At 45.3% G+C, this 19,627-nt stretch overlaps 1 protein-coding gene across 1 annotated transcript; it reads right to left on the bottom strand.

Moving 5' to 3' along the window:
- Positions 1 to 10,071: 10,071 nt before the first annotated feature.
- LOC124672894 lies at positions 10,072 to 10,792 on the bottom strand. The gene has a single exon (XM_047209052.1). It carries the CDS (start codon positions 10,790 to 10,792, stop codon positions 10,169 to 10,171), a length of 624 nt encoding a protein of 207 aa, XP_047065008.1. The 3' UTR covers positions 10,072 to 10,168.
- Positions 10,793 to 19,627: the final 8,835 nt, after the last annotated feature.

Here is a 19,627-nt window from a genome sequence, read left to right as displayed (position 1 = left end):
GACCGGTGAGAAAGAACCCTATCAAGAGCAAACCTTATACTTGCGCATTCCACTTGAGCTCGATGACGACGATCTTGACCTCAACAAGATGGAACGCCTTTCTTGCTTGTGCTTGCTTGACGAAGTCTTGTGGGTTGCTCCCCCATAATCCACCATGGGAGAGCTTCTTCTTCGGCGCATCTTCACATAACCATGATCACCATATGGATGGCAAGACTCAAGCAAAGGATCTCTTCGAGATGGCTCATCTTGAACTTGCACTTCATTTCTCCATGGCAAGCTTCAAGCTTATGAACTCTTCGAGTTGGCTCATCTTGAACTTGCACTTCATTCTTCATTCTTCATCATATTGATGTCTTGAAGTAACTTGAGGGCTCACTTCATATTCATCTTCAAGACATACTTGACACTTGATATCCTTCATCAAATTCTTCTTATTGCAACCTTGAAGCCAACATATGGTTCAGGAATCGCCTATGGACAACTCCTACAAATATAACTCAAATGCAAACATTAGTCCATAGGGATTGTCATTAATTACCAAAACTACACATGGGGGCTCCATGCACTTTCAGCGGCGCGGGCGGCGAGTTGTCGCGCGGCGGCCAGATCCAACATCCGCCGCTGCTGTTCCGCCTCCTGGCGCTCCCAGTCGCGCCTGGACTACTCCAGCGCGGCGTCGATGGGGAGGCTGTTGTCGGCGGGCACCAGGTCCTTCAGCGACCTGGCGATCGCCTCCGCCACCGCGGCATCCTCCGCGCGCTTCGCCTCCTCCTCGGCGAGCTGGTTGGCGGCGGCCGCGGCGGCCTGATTCTTCACCGTCTTCCTCTTCCGCCCGCGTTGCGGCGAGGAGGGCTGGTCGCGGATGATGAGCGCGCCGCTGCTGCGCCCTCTGGTCGGCGGTGGAGACGCCGGCTCCTTCTTCACGGTGGCCGGAGACGGCCACTCCTTCTTGACGGTGGCCGGCGTCGACCCGCCGGACCTAGACGCCGATCTCGAGCCCGACGACGAAGAGGACGGCGCCATCCTCCTCGGTATCCAGGAACTACCGTGCCGGCGCGACACGGTAGCCGCCACCGGCGGCGGCATCCCCAGGACAGGGGAGTTCCCGTCCTCGATGTGCGCGAGCACATTCTCGAGGGTGCGGTTGGGCGCGCTCCACCATCGGCGGCGGCCGGCGGCGTTGTTCCTTGCCGGAGGAGGAGGAGGGCCGTCGTAAGCGGCGAGTTCGCGTTCGTACCTTCGCCGGAAGAACGCGATCCACGCTTCGTGGTTGTCGGGGAAGAAGCGCGGATCCGCGCGCTGCTCGTCACTGAGAGTGACGCGCACCTCCTCGATCGCCGTTTCGAGTGCGCCGCCACCCGTTGGCGGCGGCGGGATCGGCACGCCGCCTGCGCTCAGCCTCCAGCCTCCCGGCGCGCGGAAGTCCGGCAGCGCAGGGTAGCCTGCCGCGTGCAGGAGTCGCCCCTCCCATTGGTGGAGAGAGCGGCGGCCGAAGCCGTTGTTGGCCGCACCGTCGTTCGCCATTGCTGGTTCCTTCGAGTTCGGGGATGATTTGGGGGAAGACGAGCGAGGAGGTGAATGCGGGGCAGCCGGGGTAGTTCGGCGATAAATAGCGGTAGGCGCGCATGAAACCGAGGCGACGGCATTAACTCGCCGCGTGGAAGCTACGCGTCCGGCGAATGCCGACCGGCGGCAGGCTTTTACGGCGCGCGGAAGACGATGCGATGAGGACGACGATCGGTGTCTCTCGCCGACAAGTTGGGGCCACCAGACGCGCGGGAACGTTTCGCGCGCTTTCGTTTCGTCCGGAGTCCCCGAGCGCGCCCCGGGGGGCCGGGGATGGCGTGGGCTCGCCGGATGGATGAAGGGCCAAATCCGGACGAAAACGAGGAACCGGGGGCGCGACTGGGCCGAATTACGCCGTACGGATGGAAAAAACGCTCGCCGGGGGGCTCGACGGGGGCACGAGTGGAGATGCTCTAACGTTGCTGTAAAAAATGAAGGCCCAATGGATATGTCAATGTACTTTGTTATGGACAGCAGAAAGGCCCATGAAAAAGGAATGTTAGAGGCTGCCTTTTTTCTGTAGAGAACGCGGCTAGAATTATTCCCAAACTGCGTATGGAGTATGGTCCGGTGCAAAGTTCATCGGGTAAATTCTCAAGCTACATGGCCTAACGAATTCGTGATACATGTCTCCTTGAGTAAACAGCAAGTTATTATGTTCAAGTAACTGATCCAAGAAGGATCAAATCAGCATGATCACACTTTCAAGGTTACACGGCGATAGAGATATATTCTTTTCCATTTTTATTTTCTTGTAATACAAAGAAATAAAGATCTTTATTATAGCCTGATCCAGAAATACATTACACATTACAAGTTGCATAGCAGAAGGCTAGCATAACATCATAATGTACAACGAAACAAAACATAGATAGTATTGAGTTCTTCGTCTTCACGTGGCACATGCGAGCATGTTAAAGATAGACTCGTAACCCTAACCATCAAACCTCACTTGTTCTTTCACTTGTTCTTCAGGACATCTTTTTTGGTAGTTGATGATCGTTTACTTCTCTTAGTGAAACACATAGCTCTCCGTCCAAACTTTTTTGCTAGTTGATCTTGTGTACAGGCCCGTATTTGAGGCATGTGCAGGGTGAGCGACCGCACAGGGCCTCTCAATTAGGAGGGCCTCCAAATTACTATTATTACTGCTAATGACCAGTTCAGTTGGGGCTAATCAATATTTTAGTAGGGCCTAATCAAAACGTTGAGCAATACTATGGCCTCGAAATCTGCCACCGAATTAACTCGAGAGGCCCCATGTCACCTACGCATCTATCTTTCTCTCTTTTCTTTGTTCAGTCTCCCTATCGCTGCTCCTATATATGCAGATTAATTATGTCGTTAGTTGGCAGAATAAATCTGTAGTACTCCATCGGTAGTCTATCATTGATTTCTTTGATGTTTTCTTCTCAATTCCACATATCTCAGCTAGTAGTACTTCTCAAAGATGGCAGTTGGTACATTTCTCCCAAAGTGTGTAATACATACTATCTTCGTTTCAAAAATAAGCGACTCTATTTTTTGTAAATACGGATTTATCTGGACACATGTTAATATGTGGATACATCCAAAACTAGATAATAAGCACTTATTTTGGAACTGAGGAAATACTTTTGAATTTTGGTACTCCCCCCGTCCCATAAGTGACTCAACTATTGTTAGATACGGATGTATCTAAAATTAAAATACATCTAAATACATTATCTACACAAAACCGAGTCACTTATTTTTAGAGCGGTTTAGTAGTAATAGGTTTTTAAGATGTAATTTCTTCTAAAAGTTGCACCACCAACATGAGATTTATTACAAAGCATGTTCTCCATTATTGCAAATAGTTACGCCGAGGGCCTAATTTCTTGTTTGGCACAGGGCCTCTATTTTCTCAGGTACGGCCCTGCTTGTGTATAACCTCTTCATCTATCACTAAATACTTTTGCCAACACTACTTTGATATATGTTTATCTAGTACTTAGATTTTTTCCCCCATAAAAAGTTGGTTTGGAGGCCAAACAAAAAAGACATTACCTAGGCCAAGCTTAAAACAAGGGTTAACCATAATTCTCACTGCCTATGTAGACTTGTCATGATTTTCTTGAAAAATATACGGCCTTTGATAGTTCCTTTTTTCTATTACACTTAGCAGAATTTACTACACAAAATATTATTTTAAATGGGACTATTTGGTTTATTGTCCACCTATAACCTTTGTCATGCCAGCAAATGGTACTAGCATTATAGGTGTGGAGTCTAGGGGTCAGCTAACCTAGTAAATTTAATCAGCAATGAGTCTATATTCATGAGCGAATCATAAAATTGAAGCTATAGTGAAATGAAAGCGAACCCGTTGGGATTTCAGGAAAATATAGTCATTTATTTTTCTATTTAATATTGTATTCCTTTCTCATAGTTGTTTTTCTCCCCTAGGAAAAGATAAATAACAAGAAAAAATATGCACCACAATGGAGGGAAATTGTGTCACAGTTACTCGCAATGTATATATGTTATACAACAAGTTTACCCTAAAATATCTTAGTATAAAAGTTCTAATAAATATCTTGCTATATATTTTCATACGGTGATTGTCTACATCTTAAAAAGTTGTGTAGGTAAATAGATCTAGTGTATAAGATGTGTACACGATGATGTAACTTTGGAGAATGGATTTTGTACACACCACATGGTTGTTGCGTGTTCTGGACCGTCGATTTATTCCTCGAGATTCCTGCTCGCCATGGCATATTAAAAAGTAGCTCTATCTTTCCGGACAGGGTGTTTCTGCACCCGGGTGCATATGCACCCTTTATTTAAAATACATATTAAATATATTTACAAATGTCAAAAAAATATAAATAAAAATGCCGCATGTATACCTTGACATGTTACATGCTCACAAAATTGTCTCAGCAAAAATCAAGATGTTTTGTACCCTGTGCAAAAAAGACAAATTTTTGGTGCTAAAATAGTCTATTTCTCGAGGCATTATTTGTCTTTTTTACACAGGGTATAAAAATTGTTGGTTTTATGTGAAACTTTACGTGCACACATAGAACATGTCCCTCTACATGCTAAATTTTTTTCCTAAATTTTTTATATTTTTGAAATATGTTTTATACATACCGGGTGCATATGCACCCGGGATCAGTTTTGGTTTTCTGTATCTTTCCTTCTTTTATTAGAATCTCAAAGAAAAAATCGGATGACGACGGAAACATCCACGCCCATGCGTGCAAGTACAAAAGTTTCTATGATAAAAAAAATCGAAATGTTCCTTGTGGGTTATGTAATCACCTATCAAGACATGTGGTTTGTGCGTTTTCTTTAAATATCATCTCTCAAAAAGAATAAATCCAGATAAAAAATAAATCTAGAAAATGTAAAATGTAAAATGTAAATTATGACGCAATATTGTGGAGGAAATTTTATTCTTGGTTTGATATCCTCCAATCCAGAGTCTACATAAAAAATTCATTTAAAATTATGAATGATTTGTATTGCAACACAATTGGCCAGGGTTGAGCCCGCCGAACCGACATAGGATCTTTAGCACCAGCCCATGCAAAGGTTTCTTGATATTTGCTATTGCCAAATACCCCATGGTCGAGTGTAACGGCTCAAAATATCTGTTACTGAAAGATAATGGCAAAAATACCCTCGCGGAATGTTAAGGAACTAAAAGGATACAATATAGATCGCTTATAGTGAGTGGTATCATCGACTAGCCTGCGGAGCATCCCCGCAAGGCCGGCCATTTACATAATTTTCTCATTTCCATTTTCATTTCGCTCCATTATGTTCTTATACTTATTTTCATTTTTCTCTGTTTTGGGTAATACATCCATACTTTTTATTATTTGTTATATTATACTTATTTCCTTGTTTCTTATTTCTCTTTTTAATTTCCGATTTCAGATAAAACTCCCCTAGATATAAGGTTTATAATTTTTTGAGGAAAAATTTAGAACATAGGATGTATTGCATTGCACAACTTGTTAGGACTTTTGTTAAGGGTATGGTCACATTTTATTGTCTTATGCAGACTCCTATATTGTGAGTGGTAATTTCTTCCAAATCTAGTGTACTATTCCCTCCACGTGCATTTTTATAAATTTCCGTTCCAAAATCTATATCCCTAATGATTAGCAATGGAGTGAGTATATGGATAGTTTCTTTCTACCCTGCAAAAAAAATTGTCCGGACCGATAAATTTTTTGTTTAAACCCCATGAACTCCTTTTTTCACGCTCGTGAATATTTTTTCTAAAACATAGGCATGTTTTCCAGGAGTTAACATTTTTAGATGCAAGAACAATCTTGAAAATACAAGAACATTTTGTTGCTTCAATCATTTAAACCTGTTTACATTTTTTTCTTCAAAACAAGAATATACTTTGAATTACATGGATGTTTTTGATTGGCAGAACCGTCGTTTTGTTACGTGTTTAAGCACATACCTTTGTCGTATTTTCAGTCTTTTTCCACCATTAGTACTCCCTTTGTTCACAATTACCCTTTTGGGTTTAGTCAAAGTTAAACTTTATAGAGTTTGATCAAATATATAGAAAAAGTTATCAATATGTAATATAAAATTAGTATTTTAGAATCATCGTAAAATATGTTTCATATTATATGAATTTGATATTATGGATGTTGATTTTTTTTGCTACATACTAGGTCAAACTCTACAAAGGTGGGCATTGACGAAACCCAGAATGCAGGGTAATAAAAAAAATTGATAACGTAATCATGTAAAAGTAGTTATTGAATATAGTTTTGGAGATTACAAAAAAAAAGCAAATATCATAATTTTTGATGGGTTAGAACAAAGCCGGACCAAAGAAAAAAGGCCGGTGCGAGCATTTGACATGAACGACTCATAAGCAATAGATACGAAAACCCTATGACCCGTCCCAAGCAGTGCAAGGGCGTCGCGTCGCGCACCACCGTGACCTACGGGTCTGGCCAGTTTTACATTCATGCTTGTTTTCCAGGTCAGTACATTTCACTTTTCCTTTCCTTTTTATTGTTTTCGTGTGTTCTTTCTTTTGTTCATTTTTTCTATTTTCCTTTTTCGTTAATTTTTTTCAAAAATTCAATATTTATATTTTTAGATTTTGACATATAATCATATTTTTAAAAAAATTATACATTGTTCAGAATATGTTCAAGATGTTTAAAATGGTTCACGGGTTCAAAACTAAAATCCACGCAGTTCATGTTTTAAAAAAAAAACTACAAATGGCAAAAACATGTTCACGATGTTTGAAAAAAAATTGTTCAAGGAAATTAAAAAATGTAATGGGATTCAAAAAAATGTTCGTGAAATTAAAAAATCACCAATTTGAAAATATATCCACAACATTTCAAAAAAAATGATCAAAAGTTGTTCAGTTTGTTTTGCACCAACGACCTAGATTTTTTAAGAAAATAAACCTTATATATTTTAGAATTTATTGAAAAATGTAAACAAGAAATAGGAAAGAAAAAAAAAGCAAGAGAAAAATAAACAGATAAATAAATAAATAAACAAGGAAAGAAAAACAGATGAAATCGCGGAGGTGTATAGAAGTTCCGGATTGATAAGGTTCCCTTTAACACTCAACAACACCGCTCACCTCACATTTTGAGCAATATAGAAAACCCAAACATTGTCTCCATATACAACCTTGCGGTCGAGTTACACTTATCATACGGAGTTCGACGCATTCATAAGGAACAACGAAGGGAACTCAAGCAGAGTCGCAGAGACATCCTAAACATTGCGTGACATGGAAAAAAAGGTATCGCCGATTTGAAAAATAATCCCATTTCAGCTCTCCATTTCTTAGCTCGACCGAGAGACCTCATTTCACACTGCATAGTAGGGGTGTCTCGTTTCAACATGATGCCTTGAAACGGATCGGATCTGTAGAAGGATAGAGAGGGAGAGAGATATGCGGAATATGATGGATATTGTATTGCGCCTCATGGGCGAGTATATATAGTGGTACAAGGCTTGGAGGCTAAGATAGCTCTCCTAGAGATATGGTAGGTAGAGATTACAAATCCTAGACTACCTAATATACCTATACCAAATATATCTCTAACACTCCCCCGCAGTCGTAGCGGTAGTGACGTGAACAACAGATGGCGTCGCGGACGGTCGGACCGGAGATAAACCGAGTGGACCCCGGAAGGTCGACACTCCCCCGCAGTCACAGCGGGAGCGTCGTGGACGGAGTTGCGTCGCGGATGCTTGGACTGTAGAGGAAGCTGGTGAGGCGCAGGCGAGGTGGTAGCCCTTTGTGCCGATGTCAAGGTAGCCGAGAGCGTGGGTGCTGCAACCTTGGTCGAGGGAGCCGCGCGAGGGATTGCCGTGGTCGATATCGTGGGCGGGTGCCAGTGTCGATGTAGCCGCAAGCGCGTAGTGCGCGAGGAGAGTGACGGAGACGCGTCGAGGCAGTCGTGGAGGTTGTCGATGCCGAAGTCGATGCAGTCCGAGCCGTCGAGGACGAGGTGCGGCCCTAGTTTTGCCAGAACCAGGCGCACGTCGGGGACGAAGGCATACTTCGGTTTTGCCAGAACCGAGTACACATAGAAGAATTCGGTGACGCGGTCGAGGCAGTCGTAGAGGCGATGCCGAAGAAGACGTTGTCGAAGCCGATGAAGACGAGACGTCCGGCGCGAGTTTGCCAGACTCGGGAACGTCTCGGGGACGAAGGCACTTCCGGTGTTGCCAGTACCGGGCATGCGAGGGTAGGGAACATTACAAAGTGCGCGCCATGTCGGAGTAGACTAGTAGAGGAGGTCTCGACGACGGGTGTCGGAGAAGAGGAGCAGGTGGTGTAGTCGGGGAAGAGGCGAGTCTCGACGACGGGTGTCGGAGTAGAGTAGCAGGTGACGTAGTCGGGGAAGAGGTGAGGACGCTGGCGGCGAAGCTGTAGTGTACGAAGACGTAGAAGGCGGCTAACCCAGCGGCGACCAGGGGTGGTCATGCTGGACGCCTAGACGGGCGTTGCGGTGGTCGGCGAGCTCAGCGCGACCTGAAGTGGTTGGCTAGCCCAGCGGCGACCAGGGGTGGGGGCGCGGCGGCGGTACACGAAGTAGGCGGGGAAGACCCAGCGGCGTGACGAAGACCATGCGCGGATGGAGGCGACCCGCGCCGAAGGGGCGGCGCTGTGGTGGCCTCGGACATCGACGCGCGGGGGACGGCGAAGGCGACCGCGTGCGGCGACGCCACGGCCTGAGGGGCCGGCGTAGCTGCAGGGCGCGAGTCGATGCAGCGGCGGGACGCCACCAGCGACGTACGTGCCTGAGAAGGCGCGTCGTTGCCTAGCAGCGTGGACCAAGGGCGGCGGCGCTGCGACCCGAAGGGGCGACGCAGCGGCACCCCGATGCTCGATCGGTGGTAGGCGCGTGCTCGGGGACGTGCTTGGCGTAGACGTGCGCGGGGTCGGTTGATCAGACCGACGGCGACGCGATACGCGCCATGGCATGGACGACGCGCAGATCGGAGTCGATGGCGACGTTGTCGACGATGTCCCGGGCGATGACGGTGGAGACGAGCCGGCGATGGAGACCGCACGAGCGAGACAGCCTGCTGCGTCGCACGTAGGGGCGCCCCGTGTGCGGCACGTCCGGCTGTGTCATGCGGTTGATGGCCGGTGCATGTCGATGCCGTTGTCGGAGTAGAGGCGCAAGTGGACGACGGCAATGGGCGACTCAATCCGATCTATGATCGGTAAACCAAAAAGGAAAAAACGCCGGTCGAGCGACCGGCGACGCAAAAAGAAAACCAATCTACAGATTGGAAAAAAAAGACTCGAGGGCAGCGGATCAACGGATCGGCGAACGAACCCTCATACGGATTGCGCGGCCCCCGGAGTAGATCATGGAGATCGACCTCCCCGGGGGCGGCGCGGTGCGGAAGCTTGGGCGGCGGCTAGGTCAAGGAGCGTGCCGCTCTGATACCATGTAGAAGGATAGAGAGGGAGAGAGATATGCGGAATATGATGGATATTGTATTGCGCCTCATGGGCGAGTATATATAGTGGTACAAGGCTTGGAGGCTAAGATAGCTCTCCTAGAGATATGGTAGGTAGAGATTACAAATCCTAGACTACCTAATATACCTATACCAAATATATCTCTAACAGGATCGTATCCCTTCCAGGCTCCCAGCACCACGGGTAAATAACTGGTTAGTAAGGCTGCTCATAGTGGGGAGTAACATAAGGTGGTGTCATGCATAAGTTACTAGTTCATGTTACTACCTTCATAGTGGAAAGTAACTTAGAGATGGTATCATGCAAAGTCTCATTTATTAGTTTGTAGACTCATTTTATCTTGGGGTGTGTGATGTTATGGTAACATAGCTAGTTAGACCTCTCTCTCTTTCTTCATTTATTGCTATGCCATGTCACCAAAATACCTTGAAATATGTGATGTTACTACCTAAGTTACTCCCACTATAAGCAGTCTAAGCAAGTAGTCAGAACGGTTTTAATCTCAGCGAAATTTGATCCGTGCTCAAAAATATGATCGATATTACACGAATACAAAACTCGAGGCATATGTAGGCCATAATTATTTGTATGCGTAGCTCCTGCACGGCAGTCGGCTCACGGCTCGGTCCATGTGAGCAAGAAGGCGGACTCGAAGACCTCGCGGTCATACAGAACAGGGGCACCGCTGCCGTCGTCGCGCGTGGCGCGCGTGAGCTCCTCGAGGGCGCTGCCGATCCCGTAGATGCAGCTGGAGCATGCGCTGACGCACTTGTCACCGTACCCCGCCTCCGCCTTCATCAGCGACTCCTGGATCCCGTGCATCGTCCGGGCCAACGGCGAGCGGTCCAGGCACACGTACACCTCGCCCGCCGGGAACCGCTGGGCGGCGCCGAACGGCGTGGGGTGTGCGTACAGCCCAGCGACCGCCTCCCTCGCCTCCTCGCGGACGCTACCCTTGAGGGCCAGGAGGGAGACGGAGCGGAGCGTGCTGACGACGGCGGCGTAGGGCGCCCAGCTGTGCGCGACGGCCATGTCCACGGACACCTTGGGGCTGTAGCCGCGGCTGGACGCGGCCGTGGAGCGCGAGGCGGCCGCCGCCGTGCGGATGACACGAGGGACGTGTGGAGCCACGGCGCCGTTGCTGGCGCTTGGAGAAGACGGCCTTGCGCGAGTGATGCGGATGTGCGCGCCGTCGGAGCCGTCGCTGAAGGCGTCCTCTGACTCTGAGAAATGGCTCATGGTGGAGAGCACGCGGAGGGCATCGTGGGGAACGAGGTGCCAGCCGGTGTGCTAAGACTACCCACAATGGGAGTATCATAGGTAGTATCATGCATTTCATGCATGCAAAATGCTGATGTGGCAGTGCAATTAAAGATGAGAGAGAGGGTACTAGTATCATAGGTAGATACTGTATCATAGCACATACTACTAGAAAAATTAATGTTAAGTAAATCGTGTACATATATTTGCATTGAGATTCTACAAAACAATTAATATATAGAGACTATGATACTAGTATATGACACCATGCATTGTGGAGATAGTAACATGTAGTAGTATCATACGCATGATACTTCTATATGATACTATGCATTGTGACTAGTCTAATATAACGCCGGGGAACAGCCCAACGGTTGACGTGGTTACAAGTCAACGGTAGCAGCGAATAGATCTACGGGTAGTAGCACAGTTGCAATCTCGGAAAATGATGCGTTAAAAGTTACGGCTCTGATTCATATTATCTGCGGCTGATATATATATCTAGACATATTTTAATTCTAGATATAATTAGAGCAAGTACAGTAAAATCTAGTCGAACACGGAAGCGCCTCCCCTCGCCCCCCCCCCCCAACCCCCTCCAGCCCCCCTTCTCCTCGCCACCGCCAGAGGGCGCCGTCGGGCAAAGCCCGTGCGGGGCCGGCGGCGGCGGGGCCTTTTCTTCTCCCACGCGCGGCGGTGGAGGCGCGGGTCTCTACGGTCGTGGTGGGCGTCCCGCTGACTTACGGCGCGACGGCGCGGTCGTCTCGGCGATGGCGCGGCGGCTCCGCGTTCCAGGCGACGTCCTCGTGGCGGCGGCATTCCCAGGTGCAGTCGTGGCGGCGGGCGGCGTGGGCTTGTGTCGGCGGGCTGGTGGAGGGTGTTGGGGTCGCCGCTGACCCGACACGTCGTGTTTTTCTCGTCCACCCATGGCGGCCTGGTGCGCCGGCGGCGTTGCGGTTCGCGGGCTTAGATGGGCTTGCACGGGCCCAGATGGGCTCGAGCGGGCTACTCCCCATCCTTGGCAGCGCTGACTCTGCTCTTTATCTGCGTCTACGGAGGGTTGTCCCCTTGGTGGCCCTCCGGTGGTGGTGGTGGCCGGAGTGCTCTGGCGGCAGCAACGACCCAACTACCAGGAGCAAGACCATATCGGTCTCGTTTCTGGCCGGTTTTGGGTGGCTGCTGCGTTGGATTTTGGTGCGTTTCGCCCTTCTCCGCCGACCTCTAGTTGCCTCCTGCTGCGGTGGTTCAGGCCGGCTTTTGGCGCATCTCCGTCTCGCCGTTCGGCGGTCTTTGGCCCGGGTGAAAACCCTGCTCGGTTCTTCCGTTGCGGACCACGATGACACTTGTGGGTGCCATCTCCCTCCTTGGAGGCGTGGTTTTGGGTCCTGGCCGTTTCTACCCTCGACGCCAGGGGAAACCCTAGGTCTAACTTGCCAGATCGGGCAGCGGCGGCGCGGCAACATCGTCCCCTTCTTGAAGGCGCTATTTTGGCTGCGAGGGATGGCTCTCGGTGATGGTAGCCTCGCCGGTGTCTGCTACTGCTCAAGGTGTGAGTCTCTGGAGCGCAATGTACGCCATCGCCAACATGCTTGTCGATCCATTCCCAAGTTTGGCCACACCCTGCCAATCGCTCGCTTCATCTTCTAGGTGTATGATGTGGTACGTTGGTCTGGGCAGCTTGGGAAGTTGGTCGTGTTGTTGGAGTTGGTTGTGACGCGGTTTGGAGTCTCTGTGCCCCGTCGCCTCGCCATTCATGGGTTGAGGTTGGGCAAGTTGTGCTTGGCGTCGGTGTTGTAGAAGTGTGTTGTAAGCCAAAAGGCATGAGTGGTGTTGTAGCCATTCTTTGACGTTTCTTGTCAGCTTAATACAATAACGCGCACGTTGTTGCGGGTTCTCGAAAAAAAATAAGATCCACTCAGCTAGCTATAAGAGATAAAATATTAGAAATTTGCTGAGTTGGAAGAGAAATATTAGGAGAGAGAAAGAAGGTGGGCTCTTATGCAATAGCTAGCTCTACCACGTGCTTCTAGGCACTATGTGAGACTAAAATGTGTGCTATCTATTGTAAAAGTGATATACTTTTATAGCTTACTATTGTAGTACATGCTAGCTATAAATTAACTGTAGATGATGTGGCAAAATGTTATAGCCGGTTGCCGACTAAACTATTGTTCTTGCTCTTATATTAGCAACAAGTAATACTCTATCCATACAGGTAGTAGCACAGTTGTCATGGAATCGCAGAAAATGATGAGTATAAACTGGAGGGAGTAAGTGATATACTCTTTCTGTATAGGTTTATTACGCTAGCACATAGTTTCAGAAAATATTTAATCAGAACCTTCATCAACAAAATATAAATTATACGTTATAAAAAATTATATCGTTGAAAACTTATTTTAAAATTGAATCCAATGGTAGATTTTTTGTGACACACATTTCATATTTTATTGGTTAAATTTATAATTAAACTTTTTTCTTTAAACTACGGGCTGATCTATAAACCGGTACAGAGGGAGTACAAATATCGTTGTGCTCCATCCATATCGGTTTATTGGGCTTACTGTGGCTAGCGTTACAACCAACGTTTCTAGCAATTGGGCGAGAAAGTCTTCCATTGTGTTGTGCAATCACTAATTAGACTACTCATAGTGGGAGTAACTAAGATAGTAACATAGAGCTATATGCATTGCCAACTATGCAAATTGATGACATGATATGATATTAAATAAAGAAGGAGTATGTTACCATAACATCACATTTTTTAAGATAGAATGAATCTACAAGCTAATTAATAGTACATCCATGCATGATACTACATCTAAGTTCCTATGCAGTATGAAGGTGGTAACGTAGAGTAGTATCATATGCATGATACTACTATATGTTACTCCTCACTATGAGTAGTCTTAAAGATGGGAGCTGTTGGCCGAGTGCCATGTTCAGCTAACCCAATCGCTGCTTACAATAGCATGCATCCTAATCACACGACGTATAGATCCAATGCATGCACGATACGGTTTATGCCATTGAAAGGGAGATACGCGAATGATGGTTTCTAGGTATCAAAATAATTAAAATATTCTATTAATTAGCAAATCTCGCCTAATTTCTTGGTATTTCTCTAATTTCATTAGAAACCCAATAAATCGGTATAGATGGAGTATTATATTTTAAAAAAATGCTAGTTGTTTACTCCCTCCACCCTCCATATTGTTTATTGGGCTTATTGTAGCCAGCGCTACAACCTCGATTGGGCGAGAAAGTCTTCCACCGCATGGTGTAATCCCTTGTTTTATTATCGATCAAATCACTAATTAAGGATGGGAGTTGCTGGGTCAAGTTAAGATCATGTTCAGCTAACTCGATCGATGGTTACAGTATCATCCTAATCACACGGCACATAGATCCAATGCATGCACGATACTATGTCCACCAGGCTGGAAAAAAATTCTATGGGGCAGGCCCTTACAGCATCCCTCTTGAGGCCCCTACTAAGATTCAGACACGTCATCTTTCTGCACACATCTCAAAGCTCCCTCATCCCCCAATCCGTACGTATCTTGTACCTGGCTCAAAAGGAAAAATGATACGGCTGTACAATTTATATCCTTTCCATCCCCGCCGCCCCACCTCGCCCTGCGCCGGTGACGAGAGTCGAGACCCGCAGGCCGCCCAGGCGGCGGGGTCGACGTCGTCGGCCATGAACTTGGGCGGCACCGCGCGCGCCACGGCCTCCAGCTCGCCCACCTTAGCGTTTCGTCGCGGCGCCCATCGCAGATTCGTCGTGGGGAAGCGGCCTTGACAGGGCACGCCGCTGGGATCCCACTGCCGGCGTCGCCTTATCCACGTCCGCGGCCTGTGCTTCCTCCTGTGGTTGATTGAGAACGACATACAACACATAGACAACAATTTCACTCCCGGAAGAGAAGCAGCCCATCTTGTCCAATCTGTGCAGTTCAAGCACCTTTGTGCTCTTTTTAGTAGCCAATTCAATGGTCGACTGAAATTGTTTCATCCAAGATACCGTATGTTTGATTCATGTTTAAAAATACTCTACATTATTTTCTATCATGATGATGCATGAGTACCCATTAGTCATCTGAATTTCTGTACATTCTTTTGCCCGTTTCACAGTTAAAAGTTCAAACATCTAATTGTAGCTTTGCCTTCTATAATGCAGCTCCTAAATGTTGTACCCATCTGTTTGTCTACTGCAAACTTGGCCATCTAGTTTGGAACTTACTGCACTCCAGGATTGCTGCCGATTTCCCTATGTAGAGTCCAGAGCTCTACAAGACTGATGGCTAATGGATGACAGTTGCTTGCTAGGAGAACAGATGCTAGTTCTATTACTGTTTATTGTCCAGGTTCCAGGTTGTTTGTTCCTGGTGTAGTGTGTCATATGTCATATGGTTCTGATTTGTCCCAGGTCCTTGCTCAGTATTCTCCGAGCTGTGACGTTGTACTTGTAACATACTCTTTTCTTATTAATAAAGATCAGCGTCTGGCCTTTGTTAATTGATTTTGGCAATGGGTGCCTTGTAGTGTGATGAAACAAGAGTTACTGGTACTATGGAGGCATGCCCTAAATGCAGAAGTTAGGCATGGCATGCTCTAGTAGCCTTTGTCTGAAGATGGTTGAAAAATGACAGAAGAACATGAAAAATGATGGAATTGATAAATGAATATCCTCACGGTCATGATCCAGTTCAATGGAACATATCTTTATGTTCTGAAACCAACTACATATATATATGGGTCACTGAACACAAGAAGAAATAATAAAAGGTACTACTTGTATGCCTACTACTTGCGTCCTGTAGGATTCACGGAATCAAAATCCAATCTTCTCGAAGGGTGCTGCAGCTCTGAAGTTTGATCAGTTTGAAGTAGAAGTTCTGTATATCCTCCTTGGATGAATGGACCAAGCATGTTTGACGAATCCCCGTGAAAATTATTATTTGTGAAGTGTGGTGTTGCAGTATGAAAAGTTGCGCTTGCCTCAAAGGGTCCCTGTTTCATAAAAAGGTAGCGGAAATGTTTAGAATTTTTGTGGTACAATTTTGTTGTATAGAACTATAAAAAAATTGAGTAATCTATCTTACTGTAAATTGTTGAGGAAGTTGTCCATGAAAATTATTATTTCTGAAGTGTGGTATTGTAGTATCAAAACTTGTGGTGGCCTCATAAGATCCCTGTGTCGTCAAAAGGTAGTGCAAATGTTTAGAACTTTTGTGGTACAGTTTTGTTATATAGAACTATAAAAAAACTCGAGTAATCTGTCTTACTGTAAATTGCTGAGGAAATTCTCCGACAAACATATTATTTGTGAAGTATGGTACTGTAGTATTAGTTCCTGTGCTTGCATCAAAATGTCCCTGTGTCATAGTAAGTATGAAAATGATAAGAATTTTTGTGGTACAACTGAAATGCCGTTCATGTGACCTTGTTTCAGCATTCTGTTTCAGAGTTTCATGTGTTGAATGAGTATGCCGTTCACCCTCATTGCTACAAACTATATGCTTCTTATATATTGTTTTATCTGGTCTCAACTTCGAGTGGCTCTTCCGAATACTAAAACCAATCTTACCAGCATATTCATTGTAAAATTCATATGCATCCTCTTCTGATTTGAAAACCATCCCAACTTTAGGAACTTTTAGTGATTCAGAGCTATTATCATCCACCTGCATTGAAATATATATAAACGGATCTGATCTATATAAACAATGATTTTATTTAATGCATGGATCAGCTTGGTACCTTAGCAGGGGATGACATTATACTTGAAGCTTTCAACGTGGAAGCAGTTGAGCTCGATTGGATCGTCGATGTGCGCGTGAGAGATCGTTCAGCGGACGCTTCCATTGTCTTATCTTTGTTGTCACCGGACATAGGCTGGGAGGTGAGCATGGCGAGATGATTCCCGGACGAGTCGAGTGCGGATGAACGATCCGGTTGTGTGCCGCCGCCGACAGTCGTGCTGTGCTGGACATCGCAGGTCTTGGCTCCTGTTGTCGCTTCATCATCGCTGGACGTCCGTACTACGGTTGGGGTAGCGTCGATATGCTGGACGGCGGACGTCGCGGCTGGCGGCGGAAAGTTTTCTGACGCCATGATCTTCCTCTTCAAGAACAGCTGCAATCGCCCAGGTCGTACGTCTGTTTGCAGATCAAACCTACAACGACCAATGAGGAAGCTACGCGATACGGCCGTATCGTACGTTTTCTTTATATTGGTACAGCGGCTGTATCTTCTTCATACGCATATGATGGGATTAGGGGATGAGGGAGCTTTGAGATGTGTGCAGAAAGATGACGTGTCTGAATCATAGTAGGGGCCTCAAGAGGGATGCTGTAAGGGCCTGCCCCATAGAATTTTTTTCCAACCAGGCTAGAGCTATTAAAGGGAGATGAGCGATCGCTGGTTTCTAAGAATCACAGTAATTAATCTCCTAGCAATTAGCAAGTCTGGCCTAATTTCTTGGTATTTCCTCAAATTTGTTACTCCCTCTATACCGGTTTATTAGGCTTATTGTGAATTTGAAAATATACCAAGAAATTGGGCTCAATTCGGTAATGAATACGTGATTAATTTCAGCAATCCCGCATCCTTGCATGCAAAACAAACGTAACCATCCAATGCATGCACTTAATTTGGAGGGAGCATTTAAGACAGCCAATGCATGCGCTCATTTTCAGTCAGGACGTTGGCATGACCCCGCTCTTTCCCCTTCTCACCTTAACTACAACATGGATCGACACAAAAGGCACAGGTACCATCATTCATAAATGATTAAGATTGCCCAATCAGTGATTACCTAGATCACAACGCTGGCCCTAATAAGCCCAATAAACCGGTATGGAGGGAGTAGAAGACCAAGGTTTCTAGTGATTGGGCGAAAAAGTCTTCCACTGCTTGATGTAATTTCTTGTTTTATTCTCGATCGAAGCACTAATTAAGGATGGGATGCATGATACTAGCTATGATACTCCCATTGTGAGTAGTCTAAGGGCCATGTTCAGCTAACACAAACGTTAGTTAGAGTAGCATGCATCCTGATCACACGGCATGCAGATCCAATGCGTGCATACGGTTTTAAGCCATAATAAGGGAGATAAGTGACGTGGGCATACCCAATCGGGTACCACAATTACCATACCAGGTGCGGTCCAATCAGAAATCCACAATTGGAAGTTACAAATAAGCTAAAGCTGAACAACCTGACGTGGTAGATGGAAAACTAGTGCTCTCTCTCCTTCTTTTATCAGAATCTCAAAGCAAAAAAAAACGAACAATGGCGGAAACATCCACACACACGCGTGTAAGTACAATAGTATTTACGATAAAATATTTTTTAACAGTGTTACTTGTGAGTTATGTAATCACCTATCAAGACATGTGTTTTGTGCTTATTGTTGAAATAGCATCTCTCATAAAGAATAACTCTAGATAAATAATCGATCTAGATAAATAAAATGTAAATTATGACGTAGTATTCTGGAGGTTTTATTCTGGGTTTGGCCTCCTCCAACCTAGAGTCTACATAAGATTCTTCATTTTAAATTAGGAACGAGTTGTATTAGAACACGATTGGCTAGGGTTGAGCCCGTCGAACCGACATAGGATCTTTGGCAGCTCCTTGCCATCCCTTGCAAAGGTTTCTTGATATTTACTTTTGCAAAATACCCCATGATCGAGTGTAACGGCTCAAAATAGCTATTACTGAAAGCTAATGCCAAAATACCCTGGCGGAATGTTAACCAACTGAAAAGAGACACTATAAATTGCTTATAGTGAGTGGTATCATCGACTAGCCCATGGAGCATCCCCGCAAGGGGCAGCCATTTACACCTTTCCTCGTTTTCATTTTCATTTCATTTTCATTTGCTCCTTTTTGTTGTTATACTTCTTATCATTTTTCTCTTTTTTTGGGTAATATGTCAAAAATAATCTTCTTTCCTATTTCTTTGTTTTGTTTCTCATTTCTATTTTTCTATTTTCTGATTTTGGATAATACTCCCTCTGTTCCTAGATATAAGGTTTATAATTTTTTTAGGAAAAATCCAGAATATAGGATGTATTACATTGCACAACTTATTTGGACATTTTTTTTAAGGGTCACATTTCCTTGCAGACTACTATATTTTCTCACATCAATAGTCAACTATGATTTCTTCTAAATCTGGTGTACTTTTTTTTCTCCACATGACATTTTAATTTTCGTGCTAAAACCTATACCCCTTATATTTAGCAACGGAGTGAGTATATGAACACTTTCTTTCTAACATGTGAAAAAATTGTCCAGACCGGTGTATGATTTGTTGAAACCCCATGAACTCTTTTTTCCAGATCCATGAATAGTTTTTTTTCTAAAACATGGGCATCTTTTCTGGGAGAGTTAACATTGTCAGATGCAAGAACAATCTTGAAAATACAAGAACATTTTCTTGCATCAACCATTTTAACCCATTTACATTTTTCTACAGAACATGAATATATTTTGAATGTACATGGACGTTTTAATGCTAGAATAGTCTTTTTGTTACGTGTTTAAGCACATACCTTTGTCGTATTTTCAGTCTTTTTCCTCCGTTACTACTCCCATTGTTCACAATTATGGTTCTGAGTTTAGTTAAAGTTAAACTTTGCAAAGTTTGATAAAAAAAATATAGAAAAGGTTATCAACATGTAATATAAAATTAATATTGTGTAGAATCATCATGAAATATGTTTCATATTATATGAATTTGATATTATGGATTTTGATTTTTTTTTTGCTACATACTAGGTCCTCGCATTTATTTCGGC

This window comes from Lolium rigidum, chromosome 7 (genome assembly GCF_022539505.1).
Source record: "Lolium rigidum isolate FL_2022 chromosome 7, APGP_CSIRO_Lrig_0.1, whole genome shotgun sequence".
NCBI lineage: Eukaryota > Viridiplantae > Streptophyta > Magnoliopsida > Poales > Poaceae > Lolium > Lolium rigidum.
Note: the sequence above shows the minus strand (reverse complement) of the source record. Positions and strands in the feature narration are given on the sequence as shown.

Coding starts and splice junctions, on each gene's coding strand:
- LOC124672894 (XM_047209052.1), bottom strand. CDS start 10,792: ATGAGCCATTTCTCAGAGTCAGAGGACGCCTTCAGCGACGGCTCCGAC.